Source organism: Cydia fagiglandana, chromosome 12 (assembly GCF_963556715.1).
Source record: "Cydia fagiglandana chromosome 12, ilCydFagi1.1, whole genome shotgun sequence".
NCBI lineage: Eukaryota > Metazoa > Arthropoda > Insecta > Lepidoptera > Tortricidae > Cydia > Cydia fagiglandana.
The window spans coordinates 2,045,608-2,066,152 of NC_085943.1; the positions used below are offsets into that span (position 1 = coordinate 2,045,608).

The 20,545-nt window shown below is 36.5% G+C and overlaps 1 protein-coding gene across 1 annotated transcript in view; it reads left to right on the forward strand.

Moving 5' to 3' along the window:
- LOC134669417 (cytochrome P450 4C1-like) overlaps window positions 1–20,545 on the forward strand; it is a 52,750-nt gene that overhangs the window by 20,803 nt on the left and 11,402 nt on the right. The window contains exons 5-9 of the mRNA XM_063526988.1: window positions 5,431–5,613; window positions 6,112–6,482; window positions 7,096–7,164; window positions 7,874–8,042; window positions 8,947–9,117. Of these exons, the coding sequence (XP_063383058.1) occupies window positions 5,431–5,613; window positions 6,112–6,482; window positions 7,096–7,164; window positions 7,874–8,042; window positions 8,947–9,117 (963 nt within the window). The remainder of the gene's footprint in view (window positions 1–5,430; window positions 5,614–6,111; window positions 6,483–7,095; window positions 7,165–7,873; window positions 8,043–8,946; window positions 9,118–20,545) is intronic.

Here is a 20,545-nt window from a genome sequence, read left to right on the forward strand (position 1 = left end):
AGTGTGACGTGACGTCGCACTTGAAATGGCTTCACTGGGGGTGTACGGACTAGGAATCTATGCCTTATAAATCTATGATGACAGGCATTTGCTACAATAATAATTGTATGTATTACAATTATGTTGTGAAACAAGAATTATTTTTTCTAGTCGACATATTTGTAGAATTGTCGGTGAATCTTGACAGGAAATGAGTTATATGTCGGAATTTCGTTACAATTGTAGTGTTTCTTGTGACAATTGTCATAAACTTAGCAAGAGAAATATCTGTTTTTTTCCGATATAATAAAGTTTTTTTAAATAATTCAATGATGGTGGCAAACAGGAATACGGCCCGCCCGATGGTAAGCGGTAACCGTAGCCCATGGATGCCTGTGACGTCAGCAACAGTGATTTTACAATTGTCGCACCTGTCACCCTGGTGAAATTGGGGCCTGGTAATTCAAAATTCAAATTTCTTTCAAAATTCTTTATTCAATAAAAATACGTACGAATGATCAAAGGGATGGAGCCTCCCTGTAAGCAAAATAGTACAGTCATTTTATCCAAAAAACCGACCCTACCCGTGAATAATTAGTTCTTGGATTTTTTTTTCGTAGGTCCCTCGGGGGGGTCACTGGGAGTGTAAATTCAAAAAGTAGGCTGAATCAGGCTCCTGCGTATATTCGAAAAATGGTTTCTTTCCAAAAAAACGGTTTTTCTTCAATAACTCGGTTATTTTTGATTTTACAGTAAAACCGTAAGGACAAAAATTGTAGGAAATTTGATTCTCTACAAGTTAGTCCAGTCATTATATCCAAAAAAACCGTCCCTTCCCGTGAATAATCAGTTCTTGGATTTTTTTTCGTACGTCCCTCGGGGGAATCACTGGGAGTGTAAATTCAAAAAGTAGACTGAATCAGGGTCCTGTGTATATTCGAAAAAACGGTTTTTCTTGAATAACTCGGTCATTTTTGATTTTACAGTAAAACCGTGAGGACAAAAAATTTAGAAAATTTGATTCTCTACAAGTTTGGTCCTCACAATTTTTCTTCTACGATCGATAGTTTGGAAATAAAATTTAAAAAAAGCGACATATTCAAAATATTTTCAACATATCGTTTATTTTCAACTTTACGACATAAATGAAGAGGACTAAACTTGTAGAGAATCAAATTCTGAACAATTTTGGTTCCCACCCTTTTTCCCCCAAAATCCATATTTTAGAAATTAAACCTGAAAAACGCGACAAATTCAAAATATTATCATTATCTCCTATGTTCCACGCTTTACGTCATAAATGAAGGGAAACAAACTTGTAGAGAATCAAATTTTCTAAAAATTTTGTCCTCACAGTTTTACTGTAAAATCAAAAATGACCGAGTTATTCAAGAAAAACCGTTCTTCGAATATACACAGGACCCAGATTCAGTCTACTTTTTGAATTTACACTCCCAGTGATTCCCCCGAGGGACGTACGAAAAAAAATCCAAGGACTGATTATTCACGGGAAGGGTCGGTTTTTTGGATATAATGACTGGACTAACTTGTAGAGAATCAAATTTCCTACAATTTTTGTCCTTGCGGTTTTACTGTAAAATCAAAAATGGCCGAGTTATTGAAGAAAAACCGTTTTTTTTGGAAAAAAACCATTTTTCGAATATACGCAGGAGCCTGATTCAGCCTACTTTTTGAATTTACACTCCCAGTGACCCCCCCGAGGGACCTACGAAAAAAAAATCCAAGAACTAATTATTCACGGGTCAAAATCTATAATGACTGTACTAAAATAAATGCTTGTGTTGGGAGACACCGCTCTTCCTTACATGGGTAAGCATTTATTTGTGTGTTCATCACAAATATTTGTTCCTGACTTACAGTAAAGGGCCAAAAAGAATGCACATCGAGCTTTAGAAAGAGGCAATCGGCTAATTTCGACTTCGTATAGCGATATCTGTGTCGCACACACCATGACGTTTGTTTTGTCAGTCATGGTTCAAATGCGAGAGAGTGCAGTCGCCTATCTAAGTCAATATATATATAGAGCTGCTAAAACCCCTATAAAATTAAATTTGTACTATGGCATCTATAGGGAAAAAAGGTAAGCCGTTACTCTACCAGTCACGCGAAATTATCCACAATGTTTATAAATATTTTTTATCTGAAGCCAACCAATTTAAAAAACATGAGGATGTTAATGTAAGTAATTATTTAGGTTCAACAGAGATTTGTCATAACAATATTACACTTTTTGTCGATCTTATATAAAATATATATTTATGAAGATTATTTTTCCCTAACAAGAATATAGCAATAATTAAAAATAGTTACATCGTGTTTTACAGCTCTATACAGGGTGTGGCCTGTAATAAGAGCAAAAAATTAAAGTACATACCCTTTAACTAACCAGGAATCAAGTCCAAATAGTTTCAATTAATTAAAATGAAAAAATATTTTTTTATTATTTTCTAACAAAATTAATCGACCCAGCAATGTACTGCAGACATTATGTGTCCAGTCGGATTTGACATTGACATTTATGATCGTTCTCAATAATATTGAAAAACCTATTAAATACATCAATATTGCTTTTTAAACATGCAGTTCTTATGAAATAGTCACATCTTTCAACATTACTTAACAGTTTTCTTATCAAATAGACCTGATGGGCAAAAGGATAAAATTAGTAAAATGCTAATAAAGTAACTTGAGTTATTTATTAAGCAGTTCCAACTAAAATAATGCACTTTAATAAAATCACTGATAATAATTATGTAAATCTTACTGGATAACCACTTCACAATTCACGAGAAAACTTACACTTTTATAATTTTGTAAGAATGTTTCCTTTTCACGACAACGACTACGAACGGCAGTTCAACCTGTTCTCCGTTTGACTCCGCTCCGACACGACACGACATCGACATATGCACAGGTCATATGCAGGTGAGGCCTTCTCAAAAGTCTCAAAACGAACGAAGAATTTCACAGCTAATTCATCTGGCTGTACAACGGCGTACGGTCACAATCAGAATCACATTTGTTGCACCCAAATTCGTAGCTCTGAGTTAACAATAAAGCTCGGTTAACATTTACTCTTGTTTCGTTATTACTATGTTACATAATTTAACGTGCATAATTGATTAACTTTATAATTTTATTATTTCTATTTTGGTTTATTTTGATTTAGCAACTTGACTTACATTGTCATTTATGTACCTAGTAATAGAGTAAACAAACTGAAAAATTTGCTTGCGTGGTTTATGTCTTGTGACTGTGAAGGTTTAATACAACAATTATGAACTTTTTGAAAGGCAACGCACTCCGGTAGAAAACAGTGGTTAAAAGTCTAAACAAACTGTTGTTAACGTATGATGTCTTTATTATTTCTATGAACTGGCAATAATAGAGACAAGTGTATCTCTGATCCTGTTGTCGCTATCTCTATCATCGTCGTGAAGGTTTGAGATAGTTTGACATAATAATTATGAACTTTACTTATAATAAAAAGCAACGTACTTGATGTTTTTACATGCAGTCTTTGTAAAAGTACTAAATATGTACAGAGTGCTTAGCCAGGATGCCAATCGTTTGCGCCGTAGTGAACGATACGCTAATGTCTCTCTCTCTCTCTCTCACTGTCGCACTAATATCGACGAGTGATATTAGTGCAAGTGAGATAGAGAGAGATAACCGTTTTGTTCGCTACGGCGCGAACTCAGCCCTCTGTTCTTTTCAGTGATAAAGTACCTTCGATAACACTAAAAAACAGCCAACCAATTTGGTTGGTTGGCCGCTTCAGAGCCATGTTCAGTACAGATGAGGAAGTTGCGGAAAGTGAAAGTTTCTAAGAAGTTTTTGGAATGGAAAGTTTTATTTCTCATACAAAGATCACTTTGACCACGTCGTAGCTACGTCTATCTCTCTCTCTTCCTAGCTATTTATCCCAAATAATGAACAAAAACTTATAGTTACTGCGTTTATTAATCTTAAGCAACTACATAACATTAGTACTTACATTAACACAACTATTTAACAAACAAGAATAACACTTTTCAGTTTCCATTCAATCTTACCCGATTGCTTTTTTGCTTTTTCTATTTTCGATGTGATGTATCATTAGGTACCCATATTTTATCAAATGACTTTATTATGAATGAGGTATTTTTTCTCCTCTAGACGACTTCTGGGTTAGATCAATAGAATACACATAGTTCTGATATTTTGATACTGGTGGTTGTCGAAAATTGCGGAGTATTCTCTGGTATACCGCCAACAACAGACTCGAATATCACCGCCTGATGCACGCTGACTGATAGGATGCACATTGCACCGCCGTCCCGAGCCCCGGGAAGGCTCGTTGTCCCGCAAACGTGGCACTAGGTTCAAAGTTGACGATGACACTGTCAGTCTGCTTCCGATCGGGAAATCGTTTGCTGTGCAACAGCTTGGTTTGAAATTCTTCTAGCTCCACCGTTCAATCATGTAATTCAGTCATCTTGTTTAAATTGAATTACATAATTAATTGTTATGCACATGCTTGACAGTTGTCAATATTGACAAAGTTCAAAGCATTTTTCAAATAGGTAGATAATGAAGTAAGTGTATTATGGAGGTTTTTATTACGAGAATAAATTATTTTAAAAACTGTTTCCATTACATAGCAAAAAAAGTTTTTTGAGTTTGTCAACAAAACATAACGTGGCATTGCATATTGATAGAGTTCTGATTTCCTAATAATAAGAGCTACTTTTCTCTGTATTAATTTTTAAAATAAATTGTACTAAAAGGCGCGTACCAAGACGTCCCGGTACCATGACATCTTACGACAGATAAGCGACCGTAACGCAATGTGAAAATCCATTGCTTGCTAAACTTGACTTTAAATTAAAATTTCTCCTAAATTAAGAATTTTGAACCATCGGGACCATTTGGTGGTAACTTTGGGTACTCCAAGGAATCTCCAGTTTGATTTTTTGCTCTTATTAAGGGCCACACCCTGTATATTTCACGTGAAATCAAAACAAAACAACAATAAAGTACTTAGTTCTAAATTCAAATTCTGATAAACGACTAACCTAATAATTGATGTACATGGAAATGAGCATTCGTTTGTATTCGGAAATGCGATGATTGCCGATGTGCATTCTTTTTGGCCCTTTACTTTTTTTTTGTATGGATGTTTTAAAGACGAATAGAGCGTCCTTGTGGCAAGCGACAATGTAGAACCTTTTGATTGAGAACGTCGCATTTATTCTGCGGTTGTGCAATAAAGAGGATTTGAAAGAAAGAAAGAAAGAAAGAAAGAAAATACATTTATTTACGTCAACAGACTAGTTAAATTATAAATTTTATATAGAGACATAGACGTTAAATAGGACCTCCACTCAGCGTAATGCTGCGACGGTAAGCCGCAGCGCTGATTTTCGATATTTATTGTACATTTCATAGGTAACAAATGGCACAGTCGACGGAAACTGCTGACCCCGACGTTCCACTTCAACATCTTGAAGAACTTCGCAGTGGTCATGGAAGAGAGGAGCAGATCCTTCGTGCGTCAACTTCGCGAGACGGAAGGGTCGGAAGTCGAAGTGGCTTCGCTGATCAAGGACTTCACACTTTACACTATTTGTGGTAAAATAAAAATCATTTGTTTCAGACGTTCCTCCAAAGAAAACGTCACTTTTGAGACTGTCACATCTAATCCATATCGTTTCGCCGGCCTAGCCAAGGTGACAATAGCTATCGCTTCGCCATCGAATCGCTTTGTGTCTCTCTATCACTCTTCTATATTAGTGCGACAGTGACAGTTGCGTTTCGATCGATAGGGAGCGTAAGCGATTGGCATGTTGGCTTAAGAAGAAGAAGAAGAGTGATAGAGAGACCTGCCGGCCTAGCCAAGGTTACAATCGCTATCGCTTCGATAACGAAAAGCATTATGTATCTCTATCACTCTTCCATATGAGTGTGACAGTGACAGTTGCGTTTCGATCGCTACGGAGCGATAGCGATTAGCATCTTGGCTACGCGGCCTGATCCTGCCTACTTACCTTTATGTATTAAGTTTATTGCGGCAAAGAGGAAAAGATCTCCACTTTACATCATGCAAATAAACTCGCATTTTTTCCACAGAAACAGCCATGGGCATCAGCCTTGATCTAGATAAGTCCAAGACAGCTTTAAACTATCTTGACGCTGTCATCAACATCGGACCTTTGATATTAGAAAGAAACTTATGCTTCTGGCTGCAATCGGACCTCATTTACCGCAGACTACCCACCGGTAGACGGCATGAAAAATACTTGAAAACCATCCACTCATTTGCCGATAATCTTATTCATGTGAGAAAACAGCAGAGACTGAGAGATATGGAAGAGTTTGAGACGACAGAAGATGGAGTTAAAAGGCGGTTGGCGTTTTTGGATCTCTTGTTGGAGGTTGAGAGCAAAGGGGAAATCGATTTGGAGGGGATCAGAGAGGAAGTTAATACGTTCATGTTTGAGGTGAGAAAACGCTCGTTTGTAGAGTTAGACCAATAAAAATCTGCAGCGATTTTGATAGCCTAGCAGTGCAAGTGTTACTGTGTTATTAATACGTCATAATTTCATAGGAGTTTGACGTTTAAAATAACACTTAACAGAATAAGGTTTGGTTTTTACAAGTTTTTATTTAGTTTCACCTGACCGTTGTTTGTCTGTCGGTCTGTAATCAAATCTTGAAAGTTAAATTTGATCCACTTCCCGGTTTCCGATTGAGCTGAAATTTTGCATGCATGTATAAATCGGATGACAATGCAATATTATGGTACCATCGAGCTGATCAGATGATGGAGACAGGAGGTGGCCATAGGAACTCTGTGATGAAACAACGCAACCTAATTGTGTTAGGGGTTTTTTGCCTCGATGAGTATTAGCTGTCTGTCGTAAGAAAAGTACAGTCAGCGATAAAAGCTTGTACCAAAAATGAATTTTTTGCCAAAACCTTTAACCCTTGCAGATAGAAGATTTCTCAAATGTCATATAGGCTAGCCTATTTAAATGAAACTTTTTAATCAGGTTTACGAAGTCACTATTGATATATGATAAAATTCTTTTATTTGTTGAAATTTGTTTTTAGGGTCATGACACTACCGCGAATGCCTTAATTTTTGGCATAATGTTGTTGGCTGATCATCCAGAAGCACAGGTGCGTATGTTGCTATATCATCAACGTACAGTCAGCTGCAGAGACAAGAGATAACTGAACCACTCTGCATATAAATTTGTTTGTATGAGGGCCAACTTTACTATGTCTGCAGTTGACTGTACAGTCGCCATCAGATATATCGGAGCGGCCAAGGTGTTCACAATATCTGAACACGCTCTAACGCCCTGACAATAGAGGCGTGTTCAGATATTTGTGAGCGCCTTAGCCGCTCCGATATATCTGATGGCGACTGTACATTTACTGATATTCTGTCTGTGTGTGTGTACAAATATATGTCTGTGTGTTTTAAATGACAAAGCTGTCACTCGGACGCTACGTCACCAAAGTGTCAAAACTGAAATTGAACTTTATACATATGCACGTAGGTCTGTGTTACTCTGTGGTCTGTGACCGATTAATCCGTCTGGCGTTGGACCTGCGGTGCGGATATATCGGTCATTAGCGTCCAAAAGGAGTCGTGGTCATTGGAGTCGGGTGTTAGAGATGGTGATGGTTGGGGAGTTGAGGAGTGGGGGTGGGAGCAGAGTGGGGATTTAGGAGTCAAGGGGGAGATTGTCCCGTTTTATCCCATTATTAAGATAGGTTAATGTTTGAAAGAGAATCACCGTTTTTAAACCTACGGCTTGTTACGGTAGGCAACGTAAAGTACTTATTATTTTTGACTTTTTTTAACCTACTCAAATTCCAGGATAAAATTCGTGAAGAATATCGCAATATCGTCGGCGAGGCGGATCGCGCGTTCACCATGTCTGACTTCACCGAAATGAAGTATCTAGAGGCTGTGATCAAGGAGACGCTCCGCCTGTATCCCAGCGTACCGTTTATTGGACGGACTGTTACTGAGGACTTTATGCTCGGTGAGAAGGAAAAGTTTCTTGACTAAAAGTAAATGGTAGGTACACCTTTTAAGTTAAAATGCCCATATAACACCTCAAATTGTGTTTGGTTCTGTTAGAATTGTCTCGATGAGTATAGTTACCTGTTAAAAGAAAAGTACACAGCGACACAGAATAAATAATAGTACTAGGTACAGAAGACTCACTCTCTAACAAAACGCGTCTGTTACGATCAGCACAGATATGGCCGCTAGGTGGCGACAGCGTCACGCGCGGCGTAGGGCTTTCCCCAAAATTGGGGTGGATCGGATGTACTTTTAGCTACCTGTAGCAAAGCGACGAAATCGCGGAGTGAGCCACGCCTGACAGCGATAAAAGATGTATCACAAATGAAATTGACAAAAATGATAATTAGATTCCGTAATGACTAATTACTGTGATGAAACTAGATAATTAACTATATTAAGCAATACATATATAATATGTTTTGTAAGGTAATTTTAAGTATGTAGCTAATTAAGTTTAACTTGCCATACCCTATTCAGGGTCCATGCTGTTCAATTTAATTTAAAATACCATCTGTACATACCATGGAATGCAATAAATAAATGAAATGGAAACATATTTGGACCATTTTATTTAAAGTTGTCCCCTACACTTTTTTTTTCAAAATTGGTTTTTTTATGTTATTTCTACTCAGAATCATGAGCTCTTTTTATCCTAATAGGAGAAAAAAAGTGTCCCAAGATTTCCATACATTTTTCGATCTTTCCATTCCGAAACCGCCATACAAAGTCTATGAAAAAATGGTAACGGAATGGGGAAAAAACCTTGGGACACTCTTTTTCTCCTATTAGGATAGAAAAATCCCAATTTTGAAAAAATGTGTAGGGGACAACTTTAAATAAAATGGCCATTTGTCCAGATGACGTTCTAGTGCGCGCCGGCACCCAAGTCGCCGTCCGCATTTACGACCTCCAGAGACGTCAGGACCTGTTCCCAGACCCTCACGAGTTCAGGCCACAGAGGTTTCTGGAGGCAGACCACAGACCCTACGCCTTTGTGCCCTTCAGCGCCGGCCCTAGGAACTGTATTGGTAAGAATATCTTCAATAGGGAATATTACACAAAACTCTGCGTAGACGGCGTCACTAGGTCAATCACTGGCTTACCGTGAAAAACGACAGTCGAAAGTTCGGTTTCTACCTCTCTAGAGTCGGACCAAAAAAAGTCTGCAGCGGATTTGATAGCCCACGTAGTGCAATTGTTATTTATACGTCATAATTTTATGGAAGTATGAGGTTTAAAATAACACCTGCACTGCGTAAGCTATCAAATCTGCCGCAGACTTTTCTTGGTCTGACTGTGTCAGTGTCACTCTTGCCTATTCGATCGATAGAGAGGCAGATAAAGAAATTTCGATTTTTGCGTTTAGCGGTAGACCAACTGTAAACCAACCGCCTTGATGCATCAATGTCATAGTACTCATAGTGAAAACTTGTCAAGAAACTGTTTAAGACCTAGTATGTATAAGTTACTCTATGGTTTACTAAACAAATTAGTGCTGCACTCTGGCGGCAGAACATTGCAGTAACACTCCCTGTTGGAATCAAAAGATTATACCCGGGTAGGACATTTTTTTTGTCTAAATATGATCAAGAATACGCTGTTAAAATTATTCGATTTCGTCATGTTACACCGTGTATTTAAGATGAAAGAGGATGCTTCTCCATACAAACCTTGTACCCATTTTCCTCTCTGGATATTGACATTATGAAAAATATTTTAACATAACTTGATGTAAGGTAAGACTATCACCGGGATAAGACTATCAGTTGTATGGATTCCTCATACTGTTTGTCTTGCCCCGAGGAAAATAAACTATGTTAATCTTACGCTCTTACCCCACCTTACCTTATATTTACCATAGCTCTGCCCCTATGTTAGACTCTTTTAATTTTTTATATTATTCAAAAAATTAGGAGTGAATAAAAAAAAAATATTTTAAATTTTATTCCTTTTTCACTTAAGGTCAGTTATTTTTTTTTTAGTGTTCCGTACAAAACTTTGTTCACGGAACACTTATGGGATCACTTCGGTCTTGTTTCGGCTATAGGTTCAGTAGTCATTAAGTTCGGCTTCTTCTCTTCGCGTTATCCCGGCATTTTGCCACGGCTCACAGCCTGGGGTCCGATTGACAACTAATCCCAAGAATTGACGTAGGCACTGGTTTTTACGAAAGCGACTGCCATCTGACCTTCCAACCCCGGGGGGAAACTAGGCTTATTGGGATTAGTCTGGTTTCCTCACAATGTTTTCCTTCACCGAAAGGTGACTAGTAAATATCAAATGATATTTCGTACATAAGTTCCGAAAAACTCATTGGTACGAGCCGGGGTTTGAACCCGCGACCTAGTCATTAAGTTCGGCTAATTATTTATTATTCAGTGTAATTTTTTTGGAAAATTACTCGCATGCCTTAAGGCATTAAGTCCGCCATTTGTACCTTCATGTATTGTGCAATAAAGATTAAAATAAATAAATAAATAAATTACCTTATTTAGGGTCAAAAAGAAAACCCGTAGCCTTCCGGATAATGGATTTTCCCAGTCAAGTTAACCCTTTGACTCAACCTTCACTTAGCGTTATCCTAATAACCTGGATTCCTTTCTAAGCTAAGAGGTCACGAGGTCAGTCCTCAATTATCATTTAGTTTAACAGTAAAAACACGAGTTCTCAAGATTTTTCCCTCTAAGAGTTGTTAGAAATACGTAAAAGCAAGTTTAAAAGCCGTGATCAGACGGATGCTATTCTAGTATGGTCGCCGTGTTTGGGTGAATCCAAGATTTACCATAAATGAAATACCTAAGATGATTTAGACTGCGCGCGAACTCGCATGGGATTTTAGTTACATTGCGGACTGTTGGTTAAATCATCATCATCATCATCATCATATCAGCCAGAGGACGTCCACTGCTGGACATAGGCCTCCCCCAAAAAGTGCCACAATGACCGGTCTTGCGCCACCCGCATCCAGCGGACTCCCGCGACCTTCACCAGGTCATCAGTCCACCTTGTGGGGGGTCTACCCACGCTGCGCCTTCCGGTACGTGGTCGCCACTCGAGAACCTTTCCGCCCCAACGGCCATCGGTTCTACGGGCAATGTGCCCCGCCCACTGCCACTTAAGTTTAGCGATTCGGAGGGCTTCGGTTACTTTGGTTCTGCTGCGGATGGCCTCATTTCTGATGCGATCACGCAGAGAGAGACTCCAAGCATACCCTCTCCATTGCCCTTTGGGTGACTTTGAGCCTTCATATGAGGCACACAGTAAGTTGGTTAAATGGTTACGTCCAATTCAACCAACCGATCAAAAACCGCAATATATATTGTTATTGTAGGTACCTATACTAAAATTTTACGGTTTATAAAAAAGACTCGAGACTCGAGAATTTGGGCTCCAGAATTCTCGAAACCCTAACTGTACCCGAAGATTCGCCCGCACTCGCGCTTTTAAAGGGAACATGGCCAGCCTATAAAGTCTAAGTGCATGTCTGTTCGTGTTCAACTCACGCATGGCTTGAAAAGGTACTTTATTTAACTTTTCAATCGACGTAAAAACTTCGAAGGTACTCAATCTTTCTTTTTGATCGATCTTTTTAGGGTTCCGAACCAAAAAGGTAAAAAGGAACCCCTCTATGGTGCGACTCCGTCCGTCGGGATGACTGTCCCATCGCTAAATATATCGAGAACTACTTAACCCTTAATCAAATATCGGGAAATTATTTCCCACTTCATTTTAATTTACGAAATATTTTTTATCTTTTTAAAGGCAGCACTCAGCGATACCAACCATACAGATTTAAAATCTTAGTAACATTTTGAATTTGAAAAATGGCAACACTTTTCTAATGGCCGCCATTTGTGACCATAGCGGCTACCGCAAAAACCGAAATTCGCAAATTGCGGGGCTCTTTCTCTTTTACTCCAACGAAGGCGTAATTAGAGTGATAGAGAAAAATGCCCGCAATTTGCGAACTTCTATTTTCGCGGTTATAGCCCATACGTCAAAGTTAATGTCAGTTGTTGTGATTTTTTGCAATAACGACATTTTTTTTAGTGTTTTGAGGTTAACTGAGAAAAAAAATCTTGTAAATGCCTAGTTTATGATAGTATTCAGTGTATGCACACTGAATACTATCATAAACTAGACTTATTTTCCCTGTGTTTTGCTTGAAAAGAATTTTGATAACGATATGATTTAGCCAAGATTTTAAGGTTTTACTAAGTGGGTAATTATTTCCCATTGTTTGTTCCTGAGCGTACGATTTACAAAAAAATTGGTAGGTTTTATCAAGTGGGAAATTATTTCCCAGTGTTTGTTTCCATAAATAAAAATATATGCCCGTTTGCCTGTTACGCTACGTCTTACGTAGGCGAACAACGCGCGAACGCGGCGCGGCGCGGCGCGGCGAAATCAATCCTTTGATGCCCATAGAAGTGTCCTACGTAAGCGATCTCGTTGCGAACGCGGTGCGGCGCGATTTGCACGCGAATGTCAGGCGGCGCGGCGCGGCGCGGCGCGGCGGCGGCCGCTTTCGCCGCGCCGCGCCGCGCCGCGCCGCGCCGCGTTCGCGCGTTGTTCGCCTACGTAAGACGTAGCGTTACCTACACAAAAAAATCTGTGCCTGTTTTTGTTTTCTTTTTTCTTTTATTTATTTCTTTGATTTTTGAAGATAACGCTAAACGATCATACTTGAATTCCAAGCAAAGCCGGGGGGAGCTACTAATAGTCCGATAGCAATAACTTTTGAAGTTATAAGATTATTAATGTTGCTTATTTTTTACATATAGTTTCCAGACCACATACTAAACCTAATAATAATAATTTGTGTCATCCTAGGTATTTGCTTAGGTAGAAATTTAGGTATTTCTTTTTTTAAACAGCATTCGGTAAAAACAATATTCGAGATGAAATTCTTTGTTTCCCTGTAAAAGCAAAGTGGCTTCCGACATACACACGCATTTTGTGTCATTTTCATCCACGGGTATAATGACATTTAATAAATACCTAATAGTGAACCTAAAATGCCTAAAATAAAATTATAGTCGGTAAGTGAAGTGTTGTACTTCACAGGATATTATAATATGTTATTCAAACAAATGTGTGTCAAATTCATCCACCGCTTTTATTTTTAATTTTTTTTTTCTTATAAAAATCAAGTATCTGCCACAAAAAAAAATTCATGTTATTAAGTTTACGTCTACATTATTATAATGCCACATCGAGACAACATTCATAATTTGGGTCATTTTCAACCACGGTTTTTTACTATTTGGCAAAATAAAACTTTGCATGAACGGCGTACGCGGGGAAGGCTACCTACGCGGGTAGGGTGCTTGTTAGATGAACATTATGGCTTCTCTATCCGATGGGCCAACGCCGGCCACTCCAAGGAACGCAGCCATGCGGTAGAATGAGATAGCAATATCACTTGCTCCCTCTAACGCATAAATGCGTCCCTTGGTGTGGCCGGCATTGGCCCATCGTGTAGAGGAGCCATTACAGTGTATTTATTTCATTCGGAGGCATCTTTTCATAGGCTCCTCATACTGACCAACATTCGTGAAGTTCGCAATCAAAAGGTACCACTTTATCCTTGCCATAAGGACTCTCTGACAGGTTATTTGTATAAAGATACAATAAAGTTTCGTCTTTATGGTAAACGACAAAGTGGTCCCTACCTTTTGAATGAGAATGTCACATCAGCGACTTTTAAAAATAACTTTTATTCCATATTTAGAACACTTTTTAAGATTATTTTAAGACGCAATGTATTGCAAATTTTGTGATGTATAAAGCCTGGCAAGCAACGTCAATTATAATGATGATGATGTACATTGAATACAAGACTTCATAAATTATAAAAGTTATTGAAAAAAAAAGTATGTTCGTTTGAGGAGCAGAATATAATTGTTTTAATTATTTTGGTGATATTACGGGCTCCACCGGGTTGGTATAATTATGAGAAAAAATGTTGGCTTGCGATTATCGTTAGCCACGCCCCCCAAAACATAGCATGAATTGAATGCAATGAAAATATTTGCACTTGCATGTGCAACTATAATATGTACCTAGTTGATACATAATATAAAGACTGATTTTATTAATTTTAGTAATATATATTATTACGATACCTTTTGGTTCAATTGGCGTAAAGAACAAAATGCTACTTTTCAGGAGACGCGAAAAACTGCATTTTTTTTAAATGTTATAATATATTTTTGTGGTTTATCGAGCTATGTTTTTGATGTGTATTGGAAAAGTACTCAAAATGTTAGTCTCTTTAACCTGAATTAGCAATCATATCTATAAATTAAATACGAAAGAAGTTAATTTCCTTTAAAATTGGTCAAAAACACTATGAATGTCCTTTACGCCCATGAAATTTTTTATTAATTTAGTGAATCTTGTTTATTAGGGGGACGTAAGAGACGTTATCAGACTATTTTATTCCAAATTCGGGGTGTATTAGTTACCAGTCACGGTACACATGTTAACTTTTCTCAGCATAATTTACTGTTACGAAGCTTAAAAATGTATCAAACGGTAGTTGATCATGCCAGGTATATCCCGATTAGAGTTATAATAGTATAGTATCTAAAATCCTAAGAAATTTGTTTATTAAAATTTTCATACATAGGAATTTTACATCTTAAAAATAATTACACAGTAACTATTAGTCACACCCGTTCTTTATCGCTTCCGGTGCAAAAGTGCCCATAATACTCACGGCATTACCCCGCTGGATGGCTATGGACAGCCTCTGCACCAGAAAAGATTCAGAGTGGGGATCCTCTCCCTTTTGCCTATGTCACGCACAAATTGTTTCGCGTCAGCACCCCAGCAGCCCGCAGTTTCCTAAAGGGACGAAAATAAAGGGCAAGTAAAATAATATCAATATGTAGTATAATATGTCCTTTACGACCATACTGACCATACGAGATACGATATGAAAAATCATCAAGACAAATGAAGGGCTTAAAGGAAGACAAAACACATGTAAGTCATTTACAACAATATTTATAGCGGTAACCTTTACGATAATATCCATATTTCTAATTTATAACTGGTAATTTACCATTGAGATAAGCTGTTTTTGCAAGCTCATAGTGCAAAAATTGGGTCGTAAAGGCAACTTTTTAAGAGATATCGAACGAAAGCGCTTGGAATTCTGAACAAAACTGTATATAACGACTACCGTAGGCTCAAAGGGCGTAAGGGACAAAATTGCGAAAATGCAGTTATACTCAGTATTTTTTTTTCTATCGAATAGTATTATTTAACGTCTCGATAACTTGAAAAAAATGTCCGTTAAGCACTATGAAAAATCAATGCTTGAACACAATTTTCCAACGCATTTGGCCGTATCTGACAATTCAAAAAAATTTTGTTAGACATTTTGGCGTAACTCCCAACTTTGTGTACGATTTGCGTGGATGTCTTTTGCATCGGAAATTTTATTAAATAAATATGTGGTAATTTTTTGTCCGTTACGCCTCTTTGCGCTTTTTGAGTGCTAATTGTACGTTACGCCCATAACTAATGGATGTTTACACGAGTGTTAGATAATTCAATGTACGAGATACGCCCCCATACTATGTATAATTTCGGGTTTATAATTGTTGTTTTTTTGTGTTTAAGTGGGATGAGCTAGTTATACTTTCCTTGTGAATTTTTTTATTAAGTAGGTACTTACCATTACCTACTCATGTGCTCATTGCTTTATTTATAGGGTTACTAAATTTTGACAATTTAAACTGAACTAGTGGGTACTTTTTCATCAGTTTTATGAAAATAATAAAACATGACTATATTCAAATGATAATTATGGCGTTTAATTAAGGTAAGACTGATAACTTTTAGTTTTGTTTGTGACTGGGTCATTGGTAATACCTATTGATTAAAACGTATCATTAATACTTTTTTGTTTTAACCCTAATTTACAGGATTACCCTTATGAAAGTTACTGTTTAGTTAAATTAACGTTTGCATTTAAATCCATAGAAGTACGTAAGCCTGGCCTTTTTCTACTCTAATGTAATGTCATAAATATGCGATCATATTCATTAAGTTTTACTGAATAGGCATATGAAATTTCTAAACTACTATTGTACCTAATAGTATTTTAATATGTAAAAGTTAAATTTATAATCTAATTAACATTACAAACAGAAATAACGCATAATACTTTCTATAGTTAAATTAATTTGTTAGAAATTGTTGTATATCTATTTATTTATTTATTTATGTTAGGAGAACCAACAGCTATAAAATTTACAATAGACAACAAGATTAAAATAGGAAGCCAATTACAGGAACTCACAGGTAGTTACAAAGTATTACATTTTAAACTAATGCTAGCACCTACGCACACACACATGCGTACAAAAAGAAAGAGAAAAAAAAGAAGCATAATTGAAAATGGCAATAGAAGCCTTACAATAGATCTTAAGTTTTAACACTTATAGCTAAGTTTAACACTTATAGCTAAGTTTAACACTTATAGCGCCTAGAATAACAGAGGTCTTAGAATTCAAAAGATGAGAACAAAACAAAACAAAATAAAAAGATTGAAATGTAGTTAATGAATACGTTATGTAATATTGGTATATTAATACACTAAGTTGATAAATTCAATGCATTTGCTCGCCTAATGAAGAAAATAAAAAGAAAAGCCGAAAGTATAGGTACATGAATTAAATACATTAGTAGAAAGGTCGCTCACACAAAACACCGCTTAACCAAACTGTGCCTCACACTGGGAACTTTGCAATATCAATATATACATCAATGGTAGGACAGCAGTGATTCTGTTGAAGTAATATACCTAAACAAATAAATAGAACATTGTTTTAGTGGCTAAGAAAACGACCTTTTCCACGTTTAAGTATTCAAAATAACAAAAATGTGGAAAAACTTAACAGTGAATACTACATCTCTATATTTTTTCGGAACAAAAATGTAAATTATAGTAAGTACTTAGAAGTATAGTGTTCCCTAAATGCAAGTAGTAGCAATATTGGCAATATTGCAACGAAATTATTGGATTTACGCCAAATGGTACTAAAACAGTTTAAAGTTTAGTACATTACGCCCTTTTTCTAATAAGATAAACAATAAAGAAAAGACGTAAGGGACATCCTTTATAAAAAACAGTCGTGTTTTTTGGCGTAACGGACATGCTATTTTCGTTAATAAGCATTGTATTGTAAGTTCAAGAAATCAGTTTAAAAGACCTCAAAAAGTTAGGAATAAGCCACATACAGGCATTAGTTTATTCAAACAAACAAAAAAGGTCTGATTTTTTTCCTCAAACAAAACTGTTTTTTGGCTCTCCTGAAAAATCGCGTTTTGTCAGTTAAGCCCTTTGAGCCTACGGTAGTCGATATAACTCATTTTCACCAAAATGTCCTTTACGCCAATTGAACCCAAAGGTAATTATTATCCAAGAATCTTGAACTATCAAAAGTGTTGGTAATTATTATTGAGGGTAAATGTATAATAATAATACTTCAATTTAATTAGTTCAAATACTTCATAGTAGCCTAGCTCTTGTCGGTGGAGTATTCGCCATTCCGTTCTTTTCTCTGCCACTGTTTTGAGCTCCCTGATGCGTCACGTCACTACATTAATTTTCTCTTTGGCCTGGTCAATATATGCACGTCTCGGTCTTCCTCTGCCTCTCTGTTCTTCTATTCTGCCTTCAATTATAGAGTTTATGTAAGTATCGTGACGTATCATGTGCCCCAACATGTTTCCCCTTCGGTTTTCAATTGTTTTTAGCAGAGATCTCTTCTCACCTACCAAATTAAAATATAAACAAATAAAAAAAAAACATTGTTTTTGTGGCTAAGAAAACGACCTTTTCCACGTTTAAGTATCCAATATAACAAAAATGGGGAAAACTTGACAGTGAATACATCTCTATAATTTTTCGGAAAAAAAATGTAAAGTATAGTACTAGAAGTATAGTGTTCCCTAAATGCAAGTTGCCAATATTGCAAAGAAGAGGCGTGAGGGACGCCTTTTTAAAAATAGTCGTGTTTTTTGGCGTAACTGACATGCTATTTTCATAAATAAGCATTGTATTCAAGAAATCAGTTTAAAAGACCTCAAAAAATTAGGAATAAGCCACATACAGGCATCAGTTAATTCAAACAAACAAAACTGTCTGATTTTTTTCTCAAAACAAAACTGATTTTTGGCTCTCCTGGAAAATCGCGTTTTGTCAGTTAAGCCCTTTGAGGCTACGGTAGTGGATATAACTTATTTTCGCCAAAATGTCCTTTACGCCAATTGAACCCAAAGGTATTATCTAAGAAGCTTGAACTATCAAAAGTATTGGTAATTATTATTTAAGGTAAATGTATTCAAAACATAAGAATAAACAGGCTTTAAATAACGTCAATATGTGTAATTAATAATATCTATTGTAAAAAAATGCTAAGAACAAAAAAATACATAAAAAAAATTATGTGCATAATTTACGTTAAGTATGGAAAGACTGGTTTGTGCTATTTATAATGAAAAAAAAAATGTTTATATTAAAATTTATTAGTCCATATAATTAAGATATATTGAAGTTAGACTTGATTAGATAATTAGATATAGAAATCAAAATATTAATAACATTAATATAAATTAAGTTCAAGAAGTAATATTTTTATCAAAGAATGAAAGTTACCTCAAGTCACGGCATTAATAAGCAAATTTTACTCAAGTGGTACCTTTTTCCTGTCATTGTCACAAGTATATGATGCGTAACCGTGAACACTAAAGTTTGTAAATTGCGAACTCTTTCTCTTTTACTCCAATTAGACGTAATAAAAGTGACATAGAAAGATGTCCGCAATTTGCGAATTGCGATGTTCGCGGTAGGCCCTCAGGATGGATATGTCGCATATTTGTTAATCAACGTTACGTAACGAATGTTAAAGAGGAATTTCACATTTTCAATGTGTATAGATATAAACAGACCTTAATTCTCTTTCTTACTTACACACTTACAGTTATTTTGCTAAATGGTGACATAATGTACAATATCTATAAGTTCTCTTTGTAGTAGTATAACTTTGCATAAGTTGCGTTAATTTGGCGCGCAGGCAAAGTAAACATGCGTTGCGTACGCAACGTGTGGTTTTTAGAGAGAGGCCCTTACCCGCCGTCACGCCAAGGTCGCGCCGCGCCCGCCGCGCCCGCTCCCCGTGCACGGCCCGCGTTGCCCGTTAAGAGCCACCCGCTAGCGTCGTATGAACGCGAACATTATTTTTGTATTATTTGTTTATGCAATGGATGAAACTGACACAAATTCATATTTCTTATTTATCCCGCCTTTTATATTAATAAGGTGTGAACTCTAGTAACCTTAATATTCTTTTGTTATGGTAATAGCCTGTTAGAACAAAATTATCAAAAATCTTATGAAGCTGTGCCTCAATAAGACACAAAAACATGTAATGTACATATCGATACGATTAAATGCGACGTCAGCAATTTATTTTAACTTTAATTATTTTTTGAGTCATTTTGAATAGTATGACATAGTATCCGATTGCAATGGACGTAATTGACACAAACTATGTTTTCACATTAAAAAAACTATCCTAAATGCGACACAGTTACATGTTTTCTCTCTAATATTCTTTTCTCCAAAATAATTCAAAATAAAAATAATTACCACAAATTATTAAATAACTTAAAAAGCAAATAATATCTGTGACACAAAACAAAATGTAAGATTAACATCTTAAAACAGCATTCGTAAGCGAAAAAAAATTTGACTTTAATATTACTTTAAGTTAGGGCTCAAAATATAGCCAGCGCTGCAGGACTATAACTAGTAAAAAGTTCGTAACCGTATCGGACAATGGGAAACTATTTCCCACTTCATTCAAAATTTTGCTATTCCGTAACGGGAAATTATTTCCCACCGCAAAACCCCCTTTCCCCCCCACTAATATTCTTTTTATATATTTTTTCGTAATTTACGCACCCAAATTACCTAAAAACCAATCTTAGTTTTCAAAAATCTGATAAAAAATGTTCCGTTTGATTAAGGGTTAAGCTATCGATTTAAAATTTGGAATAGTAATGAATGAACAAGGCTAACCCAGACATAGACCCAGCATTGAAAGTGTTATTTTTTATTTACCAACTATGGAAAAAGCCCAATATTACCTAAGAAAGAAGTGAGCAAAATTTCGTTACTAAGTAGTAGGTACCTATACAGACCTCTTTCGTGTTGAAAACATTTTTATTGGGCGCATTAATTAATTTTAATACTGAAACTTCTGCGAACGATGCTATTAAGCTTAGAATAAATTTAAAAATGCCACTTAGGGCTTGTGCACAAATCACGCGGGGTTCGATAGGGGAGGGGGGGTCACGAAAAAATCACGATAAATCACGTTGGGGAGGGGGGGTATAAGGAAACCTCACGTGTATTTTTCTACAGCGAATGAA